The following is a 19,750-nucleotide window of genomic DNA, read 5'->3' on the forward strand; positions in this document are numbered from 1 at the left end:
TTCATTTACAGTCTAGACCAGTGAATCTATATTTTGAAATAGTCAAATACCTGGTCTGATAGACTAGTCCTTCATTTTGACAAAATACATTTTCTGAAATTCTAAAGCAGGACAGCATCTATAGCGAGATGTTCCCAGCCTCAATTCGCACTGAGGTGAGGCGTAATGTTTTCACCTAGAGAGTGAGGAGCCTGTGAAAATCTCTCTGACAGAAAGCAGTTGAGGCCAAAACATTGGATGTTTTCCAAGAGTTGGAAGGGCAAAGGTTAAAAGGGTATGGGGTGAAAGTGCAAGTAAGATATTGAGTTGAATGATCAGCTGTAATGAGGTTAAATGGTGGAACAGCTTTGAATGGCTGAATGGTCTTCTGCTGTTCCTATCTTCTATGTTTATAAAACAGTACTGAAGAGTACTGCCCCTATCTCTGGACTAGAAGACCCAGATTCAAGATCCATCTGCTCCAGAAAAGTGTTATAACCTGTCTGAACAGGTTGGTTTAAAAATATCTACATAGCAAGAGAGAACAAGACCATCGTAGAAGCTAAAATATGAGAACATCAAACAGGAAGATAAAGAGACCAAGGCAGAGAGTTGAACAATGATTGCGGCACAGATATGTAGTAGGAGCATTAGCAGAAACCATCATGCAGCTACTGAAGTGAAAGAGCATTTGAGCCAGCCATGGAATTTACCAGCTGGAAACCCCAATTCAATTTTTGAAAAGCTAAAACTTTTAGTGATTGCGATCAGTCAAAGATGATTTCTGCATCACTGTATCTTATGCATTCCAACACCACTGAAATGGAAGCAACCTGCTATTAAAGTTGTATCAAGAAAAATTGTCTTTCAGGCAGATGAAGGGGACCATCTCCTACACCAATAGCAAAACACCAGTACAACCATCTGGGCATGGCACTGAATGAAGAAAATCCATTAAACATAACCTATTGTGGAATTGGACTCTGGTTATGAAAGTAATGTGCTCAAGTAATGTTATCAAGCCAAGTAACTGAAATAAACAAACCAGTTATTGGTCAGTTGAAGAGAAGGGTCATGTAACAAGCTGACTAGCTGATTGTGTTTTGAAGCAGCTGTTTACTTGGCAGACCAGAACAAATAACTAAGACACAGGAAGAACAAGAACACTCCTTCGTTCTATTGCTCTCCAGATGATTTGAAACTGTCTGCTACTTTTTACTCTCCTGGTGCTGTGGACAGGGATTTTAAGTATAAAGATTGATTCTGGAGTTGAAGGGGTTGGCTTATGAGGAGAGCCTGAGTATATTGGGATTATATTCATTGGAATTCAGAAGAATGAGGGGGGATCTTATAGAAACATAAAAAAAATTATGAAGGGAATAGGTAAGATAGATGTAAAGAGGATGTTTCCACTGGTGGGTGCAACGAGAATAAGAGGGCATAGACTCAAAATTACAGGGAGCAGATTTAGGACTGAAATGAGAAGGAACATCTTCACCCAGAGGGTTGTGAATCCGTGGACTTCCCTGCTAAGTTTTTAAAGCTAAGATAGATAACCTTTTGAACAATGATGGAATTAAGGGTTATGGTGAGAGCATAAATCAGTGGAGCTGAGGTCACAGAAAAATCAGCCATGATCTTATTGAATGGCGGAGCAGGCTCAAAGGGCCAAATGGCCTCCTCCTGCTCCTAGTTCTTATGTTCAACCCAGCAGCTACTGTCTCCAGAAGGACTGATTAATGATCTGGTTACATTTTTAAACCACCCTGATGCCAAAGGCAGCAGTACCGCCAACCCTATCCAGCCAAGTCAGGAACCTTGACATACATATATCACTTTAATGTTACTGAACTCTCAATTGCCTAATCTATCCTCCCACCCTGTAATCTCTTGGTGTTGGTGTGAACTTTAAGAGAGTTGGAGTGTCATTTTTAAAAGTTATTTTACTTAATTCAAGCCTCTTCTTATTTCATAGAACATTCTAAAAAACCTGATTACATTTTTAATGACCACTATATGTAAACAGTTAAATGATCACTGAATGAGCAAGTGTATCCATTTCAAAAACCAGACAGACAAAAAACAGGGAAACGCTGATGGCCATTCGGCCCCTCTGCATGTGTGTGTGACAAGTAGATTGAGGCCACCTGGAATTCAAATTGATTGTAGAGTAAAGCACAGAGCTAAATAAGCACAAAGTTAATGAAGAGTAACTTATAGTCCAGGCTTGGGATTGACATGACTTCCAGGAAGCGTGCAACCCAGACATTGAGCGTGCACTTGTAGAGTTTTCCACAAGGGGGCTCTTTTACTACCACACTCAAAGTTTCTCTGATGTTCCAGAGGTCTCATTCTTTTCTAATGAATGGCAAGGCAAAGAGATTAATGCCTTACCATTGCTCTATTCAGTAACTGACAACGATCCTTTCTTATCACTTGTTACTACCATTCTGATCGCTTGCATTTTTACTGGAGTATCAGTCTCAATATCATCTACCGTGGATCCCCCCCAGTGTCTGTTTTGATCATCTTACTAGTCAGACAAGCAATAGATAGAAGACGTTAGATGTGCATTTGAAATTTCCACACAGCCCGTCAAATGGAAGGTCATGATTACTTCTGTCAAAAAGGGACAACCTCAGATTACAATGGGATCTGGACCAGATGGGCCAATGGGCTGAGAAGTGGCAGATGGAGCTTAATTCAGATAAATGCGAGGTGCTGCATTTTGGGAAAGCAAATCTTAGCAGGGCTTATACACTTAATGGTAAGGTCCTAGGGAGTGTTGCTGAACAAAGAGACCTTGGAGTGTAGGTTCATAGCTCCTTGAAAGTGGAGTCGCAGGTAGATAGGATAGTGGAGAAGGCGTTTGGTATGCTTTCCTTTATTGGTCAGAGTATTGAGTACAGGAGTTGGGAGGTCATGTTGCGGCTGTACAGGACATTGGTTAGGCCACTGTTGGAATATTGCATGCAGTTGAAACTTTATTGCTGGAACAGCACAGCAGGTCAGGCAGCATCCAGGGAACAGGAGATTCGACGTTTCGGGCACAGGCCCTTCTTCAGGAATGAGCAGAGAGTGTTCAGCAGGAGAAGATAAAAAGGTAGGGAGGAGGGACTTGGAGGAGGGGCGTTGGAAATGTGATAGGTGGAAAGAGGTCAAGGTGAGGGTGATAGGTCGGAGTAGGATGGAGGCGGAGAGGTCAAGAAGAAGACTGCAGGTCAGGAAGGCGGTGCCGGGCTGGAGGGATCCGGCTGAGACAAGGTGGGGGGAGGGGGGATGAAGAAACTGGTGAAGTCCAAGTTCATCCCCTGCGGTTGGAGGGTTCCCAGTCGGAAGATAAGACGCTCCTCCTCCGCCATATCCGCCACAGATTCACCTGCACCTCCACCCACATCATCTACTGCATCCGCTGCAGCCGGTGTGGCCTCCTCTATATTGGGGAAACAGGCCGCCTACTTGCGGAGCGATTCAGAGAGCACCTCTGGGCCACCCGGACGAACCAACCCAACCAACCTGTAGCACAGCATTTCAACTCCCCCTCCCACTCCACCGAGGATATGCAGGTCATTGGACTCATCCACCGCCAAACCACAACAACCCGACGGTCGGAGGAGGAGCGTCTTATCTTCCGACTGGGAACCCTCCAACCGCAGGGGATGAACTTGGACTTCACCAGTTTCTTCATCCCCCCTCCCCCCACCTTGTCTCAGCCGGATCCCTCCAGCCCGGCACCGCCTTCCTGACCTGCAGTCTTCTTCTTGACCTCTCCGCCTCCATCCTACTCCGACCTATCACCCTCACCTTGACCTCTTTCCACCTATCACATTTCCAACGCCCCTCCTCCAAGTCCCTCCTCCCTACCTTTTATCTTCTCCTGCTGAACACTCTCTGCTCATTCCTGAAGAAGGGCCTGTGCCCGAAACGTCGAATCTCCTGTTCCCTGGATGCTGCCTGACCTGCTGTGCTGTTCCAGCAATAAAGTTTCAACTTTGATCTCCAGCATCTGCAGACCTCACTTTCTCCTCGAATATTGCATGCAATTCTGGTCTCCTTCCTATCGGAAAGATGTTGTGAAACTTGAAAGGGTTCAGAAAAGATTTACAAGGATGTTGTCAGGGTTGGAGAATTTGAGCTATAGGGAGAGGTTGAACAGGCTGGAGCTGTTTTCCCTGGAGTGTCGGAGGCTGAGGGGTGACCTTATAGAGGTTTATAAAACATGAGGGGCATGGATAGGATAAATCGACAAAATCTTTTCCTTGAGGTGGGGGAGTCCAGAACTAGAGGCTATTGGTTTAGGATGAAAGGGGAAAGATATAAAAGAGACCGAAGGGGCAACTTTTTCACGCAGAGGGTGGTACGTGTATGGAATGAGCTGCCAGAGGAAGTGGTGGAGGCTGGTACAATTGTAACACTTAAGATGCATTTGGATGGATATATGAATAGGAAGGGTTTGGAGGGATATAGTCCGGGTGCTGGCAGGTGGGACTAGATTGGGTTGGGATATCTGGTCGGCGTGGACATGTTATACTGAAAGGTCTGTTTCCGTGCTGTACATCTCTATGACTGTATGATCTATGACAGGCACAGATTGCAAGTTGGATATTCTGATCCAACAGATCCAGTCTAAACTCTAGACAGAGCAAGAGTGATTAACTGTTAAAATACTTGTTGTCTGTCAAAACAGCCAGGAATGGCTAAAGTAAGATATTACAGCATTGTGGCAGGCATTGCGTGAAGCCTACTTTTTTTTCCCCAAAAACAAGAGAGAGTATTAATTTATCTACGTCAAAAGGATAACAGCTATGGACACAGTCCCCTCTCCTGAGGCATTGAGAGAGGTGGCTAGAATGGGAAATCATTGGGTGAATTAGGTCTTGAAAGAAACTCACCCCCTGCTAAAATCGTGCATCTTCATGTTTAAATCAAAATGGAAAGATTCTGCTGCACATGGAATGGGCTGGAATTCAAACTAGATTCAACTGAGATAGTGTACCCTGCTAATTTCACTCTGATGTCTGGAAACTGTCCCTTCAACTAGAATATCCAGAATCTCTTCCAGTTTGAACTTTGACATTACTTTAGCCTCCAGAGTCCAATGCCCTCACAGCTCACCCTCCCCTCCCCTCTCTGGCATTTCACAATGTGAGACATTGGTAGAAAAAGAAATGGCAATGTGTAGATTTCAACATTGTCAACAGCAAGTCAAGTAGTTTGAAGGCAACCATAAATTACTTATAATGCAAAGTGCCACAATAACATGCAGAGAAAACACTAATTTAACCCATTGTCAAAGTTTCACAGCACTTTTTTAAGTTGTTCTTTCTTAAGTCTTCTTTTAAGGAGGAGAAGGTCCATATACAGAATTCGACCTAAAATGGCAGAGGCACAGATGAGGCCTCCATGGATGGCTCCAGCCAATCCATTCGAGAAAACATCCTGACCTGTAAGAAAGTGCACACAGATAAGAGAATGTCATTAACTGCAGCTCTGGAAACACTATAGAAATGAAATAAGCAGCACCTGAGAAACTGTCCGAGATCATTTGGGAATTTCTTCTTCTTGAAGATAAACAATGAAACAATGATGATTTTACTTGCGCCATGGTTATTTTGTTTGTTGATGTTTCAGGTTTGGTCACAAGGGACTTGTGTAAGCAAAGTCTAAGTAATGAGGATAGTTGTCAAAATCAAAATATAGTGACCCTTGACCTCTCTTGTTGTGGTGCATCTTTATGTGTCTGTGGTTATATTTCTGTATACATCATGAGAAGAAGAAGGACACAATAAATAACATGTTTCAGATCCACACCTCTTTTTTTATTGCCGAATGGAGTGTGTTGAAATGGAAGGCATTCCTGTGCCTCAAATCCAAACTTTAAGACTGGTCATCTGCAGTTCCTATTTTCAATTGGAGGGTCAGGCTGTTTGGAATTTGGTCAAGTGACCTGGGAAGAGCTGAGGAGGCTGTCAGTTCCTGAGATGGTCTGAGCTCAAAGCCTATCTTAGGGCTCCACCAACCAAAAATCAAAGGAAGGTACAGAACATTCCCTCAGCTCTCACACCTGTCACTCTTACCCACAAACGATTCCCTATCCATGCTATCCCATATCCCTCTGCCCATTTCAAGTCCACTCATACTCCCTACTCCATGATATGGTCCTTTACTCACTCCTAGAGCTCTCAGACCCCTCCATTCCTCCCATGCCGACTTAGTCCTTAACTTTCACATAATACCCTTTCCCTTTCACTGACCATATCAATACACCTAGTACCCAGCATTACACAGGCAGACAGGAAAACAAAGTATCCTGCTTAAATTCAGATAATGCAACTCTATTGAGAAAAGCATTTTCATTCATAGAAACACATTTGATTTGTGTTAGCTATTTTGACACTGCTTGAAAATGTTGACACTTCTTAACACTCCAGGAAGTTTACAATTTCATTGGGAGCAGCTAATTATTTCAATGGCCAATCACTTCCATAAACTGCACGTGTGTGAACCACAGCCCACTTCCAATCACTCCCCTCCAAAAATGGGAAATGCTCTCTTCAGCAGTGGGACTAAGGATTTTGGATCTCTTGCACTATTTTTGTCACAGCAGAGAAGATGTTTATTGTGCCAAAAGTTTTAAGCCTGAGTGTTAGTTGGGCCTGAGGAATTTGCCAACTCAGAAATGTGTAGAAGTTATGTAAGTGTGTAATACTGCTAATAACTTTGTAAATTATTAATAGATGAACCTTTATACTTTTGAGTAACAACTCCTTAGGCATAGTCGTGGTATTATAAGGGTTTAAATCTGATTGTTTGATATCTAATGAGACACAAAATGCATCATCATAGAAAGTGCTGCAATGCAATGATCTTACTCTGTTTTGCAGACTTGTGGCAAGATGAAGCCACAGTGAGATGCTTCTTAAATAAAGTTAATGTTTTCTCTGTTTGATTGATCTCTTCATTAGCAGCACAATGAGAACAATAATATTATAATTGATGCTTTGGTCTTTATCTAATAAGTAAGCCAGGAAGAAATGTGTATTACCTTCCGGTCAAAAATCAATTAAATTAGCAATCTGATGAAATTGGTTTCTTTTATGTTGAAGAGCATGTATGTTGAAAGGTCCCAAAACTTGGAGCAGAGCTGAGACTGACGAGAAATAATTTGCAAATAATATATGTGAAATTATGCTTCACTTTCTCTTGCCAGGAGCAGCTAGTTATGGCCAAGTATTGCTTGTGTCAGGCAGACAGTACAAAAAGAAGAAATGTAAACATTAGAACAGAGAGTGGTAATCCCATCTTGAACTGAAGCTTATCCAGTCCACATCCTCAGACAGTTTTCAGCGATCTCAAGGTTGAGGTGCAGCCAGTTCATATTTTCCTTCTTATTGTTCATTATACTTTGATTGTTTTTCAAAAGCAGATCTAATACAGAGGAATTTGTGATGATCGAGGCATGAAGATAAACTTCCACTTATCAGAGGTCAGACTAGATATTTATTCTCTACTGGAGTGGTGAGATAGGACAGGGACTCTCAGAGTAAATCAAATCAAAACAATCAAGAGAAATATAGGAGAAAGGATCAATAAAGAGTGAGGAGGAGAAATGTAAAGCGAAAGATTATATTTGGTTGCACCTGCTTTCATTATGTGTCTGTATCAGAAAAAAGGCTGGGATATACCTCTGCGTCACAGCAAAACACTCAATGGCTCCACATTTTATAGAAGTGGTCCTGGTGGAGCACATATTCTGGTTCAGTCACCCTCTGGATTGAGAACATTGGGTGAGTGTGTATTTCTCTTTGAAATCAGGATACTCATTGTGACAATGAGACTGTTATTAAGATGGTCACAACTGTCTCTGTGCCATGCTGGGCATTCATGATGTATGCTGTAATATCCTCACCCAGATGTTACAGACTAAGGTAATCCCAGATATAAACTCATGATCCCTAACAAAATTCTCAATACTCAACACATTCTAGATGTCAATATGGAGTGAGTTGCAGATACAAGCTTTTAAATGTGCTTCCTTCTCTGTAGGTGATGAGATGGGGAAATAATAGTTACCTCCCTGTCCTTGCTCTGATCCCCACCCCCAAAAGCATTCTGCCCACAGGCCCATCCTGCTAGAAGAACAATAAAAGACTTGCCTTCCCATTGCTAGATCCCCTGAGGAGTATCCCTCAACTCATAGACTTTAGTTTTTTTGCTGTTCTCTCATTGATACATTTTAGAGTCAGAGTCATAGAGATGTACAGCATGGAAACAGACCCTTCGGTCCAATCCATCCATGCCGACCAGATATCCCAACCCAATCTAGTCCCACCTGCCAGCGCCCGGCCCATATCCCTCCAAACCCTTCCTATTCATATACCCATCAAAATGCCTCTTAACTGTTGCAATTGTACCAGCCTCCACCACATCCTCTGGCAACTCATTCCATACACGTACCACCTCTGCATGAAAAAGTTGCCCCTTAGGTCTCTTTTATATTTTTCCTCTCTCACCCTAAACCTATGCCCTCTAGTTCTGGACTCCCCGACCCCAGGGAAAAGACTTGGTCTACTTATCCTATCCATGCCCCTCATAATTTTGTAAACCTCTATAAGGTCACCCCTCAGCCTCCAACGCTCCAGGGAAAACAGCCATAGCCTGTTCGGCCTCTCCCTGTAACTCAGATCCTCCAACCCTGACAACATCCTTGTAAATCTTTTCTGAACCCTTTCAAGTTTCACAACATCTTTCCGATAGGTAGGAGACCAGAATTGCACGCAATATTCCAACAGTGGCCTAACCAAAATTGGAGGTGTAGTGGACAGTGAAGAAGTTAACATCAAATTACAACAGGATCTTATCAGATGGGCAGCCGCAACATGACCTCCCAACTCCTGTACTCAATACTTTGACCAATAAAGGAAACGCCTTCTTCACTATCCTATCTACCTGCGACTCCACTTTCAAGGAGCTATGAACCTGCACTCCAAGGTCTCTTTGTTCAGCAACACTCCCTAGGACCTTACCATTAAGTGTATAAGTCCTGCTTTCCCAAAATGCAGCACCCTCATTGATCTGAATTAAACTCCATCTGCCACTTCTCGGCCCATTGGCCCATCTGATAAGATCCTGTTGTAATTTGATGTTAACTTCTTCACTGTCCACTACATCTCCAATTTTGGTGTCATCTGCCAACTTACTATCTGTACCCCTTATGCTCGCATCCAAATAATTTATGTAAATGACAAAAAGTAAAGGATCCAGCACCGATCCTTGTGGCACTCCACTGGTCACAGGTCTGCAGTCTGAAAAACAACCCTCCACCACCACCCTCTGTCTTCTACCTTTCAGCCAGTTCTGTATCCAAATGGCTAGTTCTCCCTGTATTCCATGAGATCTAACCTTGCTAATCAGTCTCCCATGGGGAACCTTGTCGAACGCCTTACTGAAGGCCATATAGATCACATCTACTGCTCTGCCCTCTTTGTTACTTCTTCAAAAAACTCAATCAAGTTTGTGAGACATGATTTCCCGTGCACAAAGCCATGTTGTCTATCCTGAATCAGTCCTTGCCTTTCCAAATACATGTACATCCTGTCCCTCAGGATTCCTTCCAACAATTTGCCCACCACTGAGGTCAGGCTCACTGGTCTATAGTTCCCTGGCTTGTCTTTACCGCCCTTCTTAAACAGTGGCACTACGTTTGCTAACCTCCAGTCTTCCGGCACCTCACCTGTGACTATCGATGATACAAATATCTCAGCAAGAGGCCCAGCAATCACTTCTCTACCTTCCCACAGAGTTCTCGGGTACACCTGATCAAGTCCTGGGGATTTATCCACCTTTAACCGTTTCAAGACATCCAGCACTTCCTCCTCTGTAATCTGGACATTTTGCAAGATGTCACCATTTATTTCCCTACAGTCTATATCTTCCATATCCTTTTCCACAGTAAATACTGATGCAAAATATTCATTTAGTATCTCCCCCATTTTCTGTGGCTCCACACAAAGGCTGCCTTGCTTATCTTTGAGGAGCCCTTTTCTCTCCCTAGTTACGCTTTTGTCCTTAATATATTTGTAAAAACCCTTTGGATTCTCCTTAATTCTATTTGCCAAAGCCATCTCATGTCCCCGTTTTGCCCTCCTGATTTCCCTCTTAAATATACTCCTACTTTCTTTATACTCTAAGGATTCACTCAATCTATCCTGTCTATACCGGACATATGCTTCCTTCTTTTTCTTAACCAAACCCTCAATTTCTTTAGTCATCCAGCATTCCCTATACCTACCAGCCTTCCCTTTCACCCTGACAGGAATATACATTCTCTGGATTCTTCTTATCTCATTTCTGAAGGCTTCCCATTTTCCAGCCGTCCCTTTACCCATGAACATCTGCCTCCAATCAGCTTTTGAAAGTTCTTGCCTAATACCGTCAAAATTGGTCTTTCTCCAATTTAGAACTTCAACTTTTAAATCTGGTCTATCCTTTTCCATCACTATTTTAAAACGAATAGAATTATGGTCGCTGGCCCCAAAGTGCTCCCCCACTGACACCTCAGTCACCTGCCCTGCCTTATTTCCCAAGAGAAGTCAAGTTTTGCACCTTCTCTAGTAGGTACATCCACATACCGAATCAGAAAATTGTCTTGTACACACTTAACAAATTCCTCTCCATCTAAACCTTGAACACTATGGCAGTCCCAGTCAATGTTTGGAAAGTTAAAATCCCTTACAATAACCACCCTATTATTCTTGCAGATAGCTGAGATCTCCTTACAAGTTTGTTTCTCAATTTCCCTATGATTATTGGGGAGGTCTATAATACAATCCCAATAAGGTGATCATCCCTTTCTTATTTCTCAGTTCCACCCAAATAACTTCCCTGGATGCATTTCCAGGAATATCCTTCCTCAGCACAGCTGTAATGCTATCCCATATCAAAAATGCTACTCCCTCTCCTCTCTTGCCTCCCTTTCTATCCTTCCTGTAGCATTTCTATCCTGGAACATTAAGCTGCCAGTCCTGCCCATCCCTGAGTCATGCTTCTGTAATTGCTATGATATCCCAGTCCCATGTTCCTAACCATGCCCTGAGTTCATCTGCCTTCCCTGTTAGGTCCCTTGCATTGAAATAAATGCAGTTTAATTTATTAGTCCTACCTTGTCCCTGCCTGCCCTGACTGTTTGACTCACTTCTGTTCCCAGCTGTACCCATCTCAGATCGATCTCTTTCTTCACTATCTCCCTGAGTCCCACCCCCCCCCCCCCCCCCCCCCACCTTACTAGTTTAAATCCTCACAAGCAGTTCTAGCAAATTTCCATGGCAGTATATTAGTCCCCTTCCAATTTAGGTGCAATCCGTCCTTCTTGTACAGGTCACCTCTACCCCAAAAGAGCTTCCAATGATCCAAAAATGTGAATCCTTCTCCCATACACCAGCTCCTCAGCCATGCATTCATCTGCTCTATCCTCCTATTCCTGTCCTCACTAGCGCGTAGCACTGGGAGTAATCCAGATATTACTACCCTTGAGGACCTCCTTTTTAAATTTCTGCCTAACTCTCTGTAATCTCCCTTCAGAATCTCAACCTTTTCCCTTCCTATATCATTGGTTCCAATGTGGACAATGACCTCTTGCTGGCCCCTCTCCCCCGTGAGAACATTCTGCACCCTCTCTGAGACATCCTTGATCCTGGCACCAGGGAAACAACACACCATTCTGCTTTTTCTCTGCTGGCCACAGAAACGTCTGTCTGTACCTCGGACTACAGAATCCCCTAACACAATTGATCTCTTGGAAGCTGACGTACCCCTCATTGCATTAGAGCCAGTCTCAATACCAGAAACTTGGCTGTTTGTGCTACGTTCCCCTGAAAATCCATCATCCCCTACATTTTCCAAAACAGCATACCTGCTCTAGCTGTCTACCTCTCTTACCCTTCCTGGAGTTAACCCATCTATGTGACTGTATCTGAGACTTTCCTCCCTTTCTATAACTGCCATCCATCACATACTATTGCTGTTGCAAATTTCTCATCACTTCTATCTGTCTCTCGAACCGATCCACTCGATCTGATAAGATTCGCATCCAACAGCATTTGTGGCAGATAAAATCCGCAGTAACCCTTTAACTCTCTTTAAACTCCCACATCTGACAAGAAGTACATATCACTGCAAAGGCTATTTTTGCTCCTTCACAATGTACAGACCCAGAAAATAACACCATCTTATTCTTCTACAAACACTGCCCCAGGTTAAATTAATAGCTATGGCTTATATTTTAAGTTTAATCAAGAGACTTATCTCTAAAAACATAATCAAGAAAGAATCCACTGTACCCACTAGTGCAGCCTTTCTCTTGGACAGACTTAAAACAACAATTAACTTATCTGATTCTGTGCTGTGAACTTCGCCCACCAGTTCCTCCAAGATTAGTTGTGAATTTCACTGTTTGTTAATTTTCCCAGATGCACTCCGATGTCCAGCGATACACGAATTCAAACATAAAATAAGATGTGTTCTAGCTACATTTTTTAACAATATGATGAAAACACTAATTACAGGATTTTAGTCGACAAGTTGTGAAAACGTTTGCTTGCTCAGCGGCACATGAATGAATAGAAATACATCGTATGAAAAGAAAATCTTTGTAGACTTTAGTACCCAGAACCCAGAGGCTTCTGATTGGATGACAGTCAGTGGTGAGGCCTGTAATCGAGTGAAGTATTTAGCCTTGCTCACCTATCAGCTCACAGTGAGCTGATTGGTGATTGGGTGATCCAGTGAGGTTTCTCCCTGAGGGAGGGAGACACTATTTTTCATTGCTACCTAACACACTCACCCCAACACTTTAAAAATAAATGGATTATTTTAAATCAAAGTTTACCCAAGATTACAATGCAAAAAAAATCGTAATGCTCCAAGGGACAGCCTCAGAACAGAATTATTTTCTGAGTATCATTAAACAAAATGACAGCTTTGTAGGCTTGTAGCCTGCAATCACTAGCTTTATTTTGTAATTTATGTATTCTCATTTCATTTATGCTTTGGTTTTGATTTTAAGAGAACTGATATTAAATATATACTGAATCATTTAAAATGCTACTTGCCTGATTAGAAATTAAGTGTGATTATGGTTTGATTAAGTCAGCACTAAATCAATCACATAATAAATCATACTAATATTAACTGTTGACTTTTTCCCAAGGTGGTTTCTTACTGAGCATGCTCACAGGTTATGTTAACAATGGCTGACTGAGCTATGGTTTCCTCGAGATTCCCTGTTGCAGGAAATAGTTCTAAAAATGGAACTGTTCACTATATGGATCCTGATTATCCTTGAACTACAATCCAGGACAGTGAATAACCTTGGATATAATATGGTCAACTATATGGAAGGGAAAAAAACCCCCAAAGAACTGCAGATGCTGGAAATCAGAATCAAAATTGGAAAAACTGATCAGGTCTGGCAGCATCTGTGGAGAGAAAGCAGAGTTAACATTTCCGGTCCGGTGACCCTTCTTCAGAAAGGAGGGCAATTTTGATTGATGAACAGTATAACCTAATTGACAGCATGCCAGAGCCACATTATCAAGAATGTGTTACGTGAAGACAGGTTAAATTAATAGCTATGGACAAGGCCTCAAAAGGCTGAAATGATGGCCAGAAATTAGACTTGAAGGGACACAGCCTCGAGGGTTTGCTGGTGCAGCCATAGTGATCTATTCAAATATCACAGACTATAGATCATAGGATATTAATAGAGTGGACTGACCAAAGAGTCCAGCCCTATTTAAGGTTACTTGGAAATCTAGTGACATTATGTAATACAATTGTTGTCTCAACACATTACTTCACATTGACACAAAAATAATTGCTGAAAAAGCTCAGCTGGTCTGGCAGCATATGTGAAGAGAAATCGGACTTAACATTTCGGGTTGAGTGACCCTTCCTCAGAAGGACTTCAGTTCTTACTTCATATTGAGTTACTCATTTTTGTCACATGTAGAGTGTGGTTCTGAACCTATGGGAGAGTCCACAAGGCATGCTCACATTCCACAGAGGCATTATGGTACAGAAGTAGGCCAGTTAGCCCATCAGGTCCATCAGTTCTTTAGCTTGGCATCACTTCAACAAAAGGCTCAATGAACTGCTTACCTGTTAGATAGAGGTTCTTCACGGGAGTTTTTGCTCTGACGGTGGCAATGACTTCAGGGGTGAACCGGGTGAGATTCTGGTCTGTGCCATACATCTCTCCACGAGGAGCAGCAAGGTAGTATTGGTTAGTGAGCGGGGTGGCAACTTCAACGTACTCAACCTGAAATTTTCACATTTACAGTTCACAGTTACCTCTCAAAATACTATTGACATGACAGTGTTGGTTTTCTGATATTGTTGGGCAGTACTGTCAAATTGCAGCTGGTCGGTAGTTTTCTTGAAAGAGACACTCTCATTTGGGTAATTATCTGAGAAGGGATATTTTGGTTGTCTTCTAAGACCATTTACTAAAACATGTGAATTTTGATTTTAATGTTGTTAGATTCCTTTATTATTTTAGTGTAAGATAGAATTGGTTGAGATGTGAAATAAGTGGCCATTCTAATCCCTTTAGCTCTACATTGCTAACTTGCATACTTGTTTCAGACAATTGGATTAATCAATTCTTCAAAGTAAATATTTATCATGTAAGTTCATGTGTTTGGTGATACCTTATCTTTGAGCTGAGGGAATATATCGGATGCCCAGTTTATTAGCTGTCTGGCAATAGCCATCTTCAAATTCTCATAATCTACTCCTCTGTTCTTTACTTTTGTGTCCTTCCATTCCTCGAACCACTCATAACGGGCCATGGTCAGAATGGTCATACAGGAATTTCCTGACAATCAAAAACAACAATATGTATTTATATAGCACCTTTTATGAAATGAAATGATGAATGGCTCTTCACAAGAGTGCAATAAAGCAACGCATGACACTGAGTCACATTAGGAGATAATGACTGAGATAATAAAGACCTGCATTAAAGAGATACGTTTTAAAGGGTTTTAAATGGGAAAATGGACAAAAGGTGTAGAAATGTACTCAAGAAGTTTGAGCCCAGTAATTGAATCTGTAGCCATGAATAGTGGTGTGATTGGGGTAGATAGATCAAGGGGTAAGACAATGGAGGAACATATAGCAAGGGTGAGAATTTTAAAATCAAGATGTTGCTTCATTGGGAGACAATGGAGGTCAGTGAACACAGGTGATGAGGAAACAAGATCTGTCGTAAGTGAAGTCATCAACGATGAAGTTTTGAATGCGTTCAGGTTTCTGTGTAAAATTATTCTGTGATCTGCTTTCTGCTGCAGATGATTTAGTCATGATAATTTAAAAGAAAGTTTGCTTCAGCTTTTCAACTGATGACATTTGCTGTTATAGATTGGTAGGAGAAAGTGAGGACTGCAGATGTTGGAGATCAGAGCTTTAAAATGTGTTGCTGGAAAAGCGCAGCAGGTCAGGCAGCATCAAAGGAACAGGAGAATCGACGTTTCGGGCATAAGCCCTTCTTCAGGAATGGGGAGGGTGTGCCAAGCCAGCTAAGATAAAAGGTAGGGAGGAGGGACTTGGGGGAGGAGTGTTGGGAATACGATAGGTGGAAGGAGGTTAAGGTGAGAGTGATAGGCCGGAGAGGGGGTGGGGCAGAGAGGTCGGAAAGAAGATTGCAGGTCAAGAAGGTGGTGCTGAGTCTGAGGGTTGGGACTGAGAAAAGGTGGGGGGAGGGGAAATGAGAAAGCTGGAGAAATCTGCATTCATCCCTTGTGGTTGGAGGGTTCGTAGGCGGAAGATGAGGCGCTCTTCCTCCAGGCGTTGTGTTGCCATGGTCTGGCGATGGAGGAGGCCAAGGACCTGCATGTCCTTGGCGGAGTGGGAGGGGGAGTTAAAGTGTTCAGCCACGGGGCGGTTGGGTGTCCCAGAGGTGTTCTCTGAAATGTTCCGCAAGTAGGCGGCCTGTCTCCCCAATGTATAGGAGGCCACATCGGGTGCAGCAGATGCAGTAAATGATGTGTGTGGAGGTGCAGGTGAATTTCTGACGGATATGGAAGGATCCCTTGGGGTCTTGGAGGAAAGTGAGGGGGGAGATGTGGGCGCAAGTTTTGCATTTCTTGAGGTTGCAGGGGAAGGTGCCGGAAGTGGAGGTTGGGTTGGTGGGGGGTGTGGATCTGACCAGGGAGTTGTGGAGGGAGTGGTCTTTCCGGAATGCTGATAGGGGTGGGGAGGGAAATATATCCTTGGTGGTGGGGTCTGTTTGGAGGTGGCGGAAATGACGAAGGATGATACGATGTATCTGGAGGTTGGTGGGGTGGTAGGTGAGGACCAGTGGGGTTCTGTCCTGGTGGCGATTGGAGGGGTGGGGTTCAAGGGCGGAGGAGCAGGAAGTGGAGGAGATGCGGTGGAGAGCATCGTCAACCACATTTGAGGGGAAATTGCGGTCTTTGAAGAAGGAGGCCATCTGGGTTGTTCGGTATTGGAATTGGTCCTCCTGGGAGCAGGTGTGGCGAAGGCAAAGGAATTGGGAATATGGGATGGCGTTGTTACAGGGGGCAGGGTGGGAGGAGGTGTAATCTAGGTAGCTGTGGGAGTCAGTTGGTTTATAGTAAACGTCCGTGTTGAGTCAGTCGTCCGAGATAGAAATGGAGAGGTCTAGGAAGGGGAGGGAGGAGTCTGAGATGGTCCAGGTAAATTTGAGGTCGGGGTGGAGGGTTTTAGTAAAGTGGATGAACTGTTCAACCTCCTCTTGGGAACACGAGGTAGCGCCTATACAGTCATCGATGTAGCGGAGGAAAAGGTGGGGGGTGGTGCCAGAGTAGCAGCGGAAGATGGACTGTTATAGATTGGTGTCACAGGAGTTATAAAAGGTCAAAGAATGAAGACATTTTCATCCTTGCATACTCCAGTAAGATTGTCTGAATAAAACATGGTTTATTTAAAGAGGTAATAACTTTTCTCTTTTGCACAGACAACGAGCAATAGTATTTTGATTGGATTTTTAAAATAATTCAATCGATTTTAATATTATTGTGACCTCTTCTTCATTCTAAGTCCTTCCCTCTTCAGCTAGTCTTCAACCAGTGACAGTAAATTAATTACTCCACCATTCTACAGTTGCTTTCAATTACTGGCAGTGTTCTAATACTCCCATCTATGCAGTGGAAACAGTCCCCACCTTTAAAAGTGTGGTTTCAAGTTATCCTTATGCACCTAGATTATAAGAAATGGGAACAGGAGTAGGCTATTTGACCCATCGTGTCTACTCGAGCAGTCAATAGGATCATGGCTGATCCAACACTCCTCACGTCCACTTTTGTATTCTTGTTTCATAAGTCTCGATTCCCAGATTGATCAAGAATCAATCTACCTTAATCTTAAATATACACAGGGACTTTGCCCCCACAGCTCCATGTGGTCAGGAGTTCCAAAGACTCTCAATCCTCCGAGAAGAAATTCCACTTCATCTCAGTCTGTGTGCTTCATCATGAGGTATTAAAATACAACAATAAGTACAACTAAGGGACATCATTCATTCAATCTCACTTTCTTTTCTATAGAAAAAACCTATCAACCACATGCCCCATGTATCATTCCAAGGATTTAAACTCTGTTTATCCTATCAACAGGATGTTTCTGGGTTGTAATCATTTTGCATGAAGAAATGGTTCCTAACATCAGTCCTGAACATGGCTTCAATCATTTATACCTTCGACCCCCTTTTCCTGCAAGTGTGTTTAACTTGAAACATTACAATCATTAATTTGCTTTGTTTCATTGAAGTGAATTAAATTCATGTTTAATAGCAAGATGGAGATACTTTGACTGCTGCACAATCACCTCCCCATCCACCCCCAAGAAAAGCATTTGTGACAATGCCATTGAATGTGAAAATATGGGATGGTTTAACTTAAAATAAGCTCTTCTCTTAACAAAGGGGTAAAGATGTAATGTTCAATTGACCTTTGTTTGATTAGGCGAGCCTGTTTACTATTGATGCTCACTTGATTGGCTAAGTCTGGGTGTGAACTCAGAGAAAAGTGAAGATAGCTGGTAACAAGTTGCTAGAAGCAGGAAAGAGCAGAGCTTTTAAATCAAAGTGAACACATATATAACCTGGTGTGTCATCTATAGAGACTGCCAAGGCATAAAACACAACAGAATGTTTTATAGCAAAATCAGACTGGTAATTTTTTGGGAGAGGATACACAACCAGCATGTCTGAAGGATACACCCTGAGCTGTATTCTTCTGAATTTAATACATTACAATAATTATTATTAATTTGTCATTGCAGGTGATAAAGGTGCTATTTATAATTACATACAAAATAATTTTGGTAATTCATACATACATTTTAATGCATGCTTCACTTATTTTAACATTATCCAAGCAGTTCCTGTGGCCATATACTTGAACTATCATTACCTTCCTTGTATTCTTGTCAAACTCTGAAAGGTTGCATGTGTCCTGTTCAAACCTCTATTCTGCTTTTCCAAATGATGCATGAAAAGTAACATAATTAAGTGCTCTTGGTGGAGTCATTATGCCACTAAGTCATACAGACCGGTAGGTCCCAGGTTTGAGCCCACGTTGTTGCTAAACTAGCTGATAGTGCGGCATGGTGGCTTAGTGGTTAGTACTGCTGCCTCACAGCATCAGAGTCCTAGGTTCGATTCTATCCTTGGGAGACTGTCTGTGGCGTTTGCACATTCTCCCCCCGTCTGTGGGTTTCCTCCGGGTGCTCTGGTTTCTTCCCACAGTTCAAAGGTGTGCAGCTTAGGTGAATTGGCCATGCTAAATTGCCCATAGTCTTAGATGCATTAGTCAGAGTGGAAGTGGGTCTGTGTGGGTTACTCTTCGGAGGGTCGGCATGGACTGGTTGGGCCGAAGGGCCTGTTTCCACACTGTAGGGAATCTAATCAATGCACCAGAGGATTACTAGTATGAGCCTCAGAGTTAATGAACCAGGGAAATAATAAGGCACCATTCCTGTTATTGACTTCAATCTGGGACCAGCTACTGCTGGTGGATACGATGTCATCTCTAAGTAACTACGTATAAATGCAAGTAATAGTCACTTGAGTGAGATCCCAGAGAGCAACTATAGCCTGCAGCAATACTGGTACATCAAGAGAGCATTGCATACTATTTAGATCCTTTGCTAATTAAATTAGCTGCTGGCAGTTTTTTTTGATAATTAACTAACTAACTATGCCTCACTAATTCTAATCTCTAGATTAAGGCTTTGCTGACGCGTTATACAGGGGAGCACCAGTGGTTCTGTGCCCATACAGACATTCTAAGCATGTAAGAAAAAAAACCCAAAAAGTTGGGAAACAAGTATATTAATATTCGATGGCTACGCGAAAACACTGCACCATGAAAAAACTTAGAATCTGATTCATATTGTATCCAATAAGACAATGGCACATACCACGAAAGTTGTTTCAGTTGTTCTGGTGAATAGACTTATGGTGTTACCTGGATAGCGTTCTTTCCAGGTGAAATCTTTGGCTGATGGGAAGGTAACAAATAACATTGGAATTGTTTCTGTAAATTCCTCTCTGGTTGCAGAAACGGTGTAGTTCATTCTGAAACAAAAGTTATAGGAAAGAGTTCTTCTCTCCAAATTCCTTTTCCACCTTTTTGAATGGCTCGAAGGAGAAGCTTAATAGAATATGCAATGTTATGTTTACAAAACTGACAGGTAGAAGTCTAATATAAGTCCCCATTTTCTCTTT

At 42.5% G+C, this 19,750-nt stretch overlaps 1 protein-coding gene across 2 annotated transcripts in view; it reads right to left on the reverse strand.

The window, feature by feature from the left end:
- Positions 1-3,849: 3,849 nt before the first annotated feature.
- The window catches only part of LOC122539909 (all-trans-retinol 13,14-reductase), a 47,032-nt gene continuing 31,131 nt past the window's right edge, over positions 3,850-19,750 (reverse strand). Inside the window, exons 8-11 of one of the 2 annotated variants that reach the window (XM_043675070.2) lie at positions 19,491-19,600; positions 14,688-14,854; positions 14,137-14,296; positions 3,850-5,423 (exon numbers count right to left, since the gene is read on the reverse strand). In XM_043675070.2, the coding sequence (XP_043531005.2) occupies positions 5,278-5,423; positions 14,137-14,296; positions 14,688-14,854; positions 19,491-19,600 (583 nt within the window). In that variant the 3' untranslated portion in view covers positions 3,850-5,277. Of the gene's footprint in view, positions 5,424-12,956; positions 13,455-14,136; positions 14,297-14,687; positions 14,855-19,490; positions 19,601-19,750 lie in introns of those variants that run through there. The other variant, XM_043675071.2, reaches the window with a different exon arrangement.

The sequence above is a fragment of the Chiloscyllium plagiosum genome, unplaced genomic scaffold (genome assembly GCF_037043375.1).
Source record: "Chiloscyllium plagiosum isolate Xiang-an unplaced genomic scaffold, Cpla_swu_hap1 HiC_scaffold_32, whole genome shotgun sequence".
Taxonomy (NCBI): Eukaryota; Metazoa; Chordata; class Chondrichthyes; order Orectolobiformes; family Hemiscylliidae; genus Chiloscyllium; species Chiloscyllium plagiosum.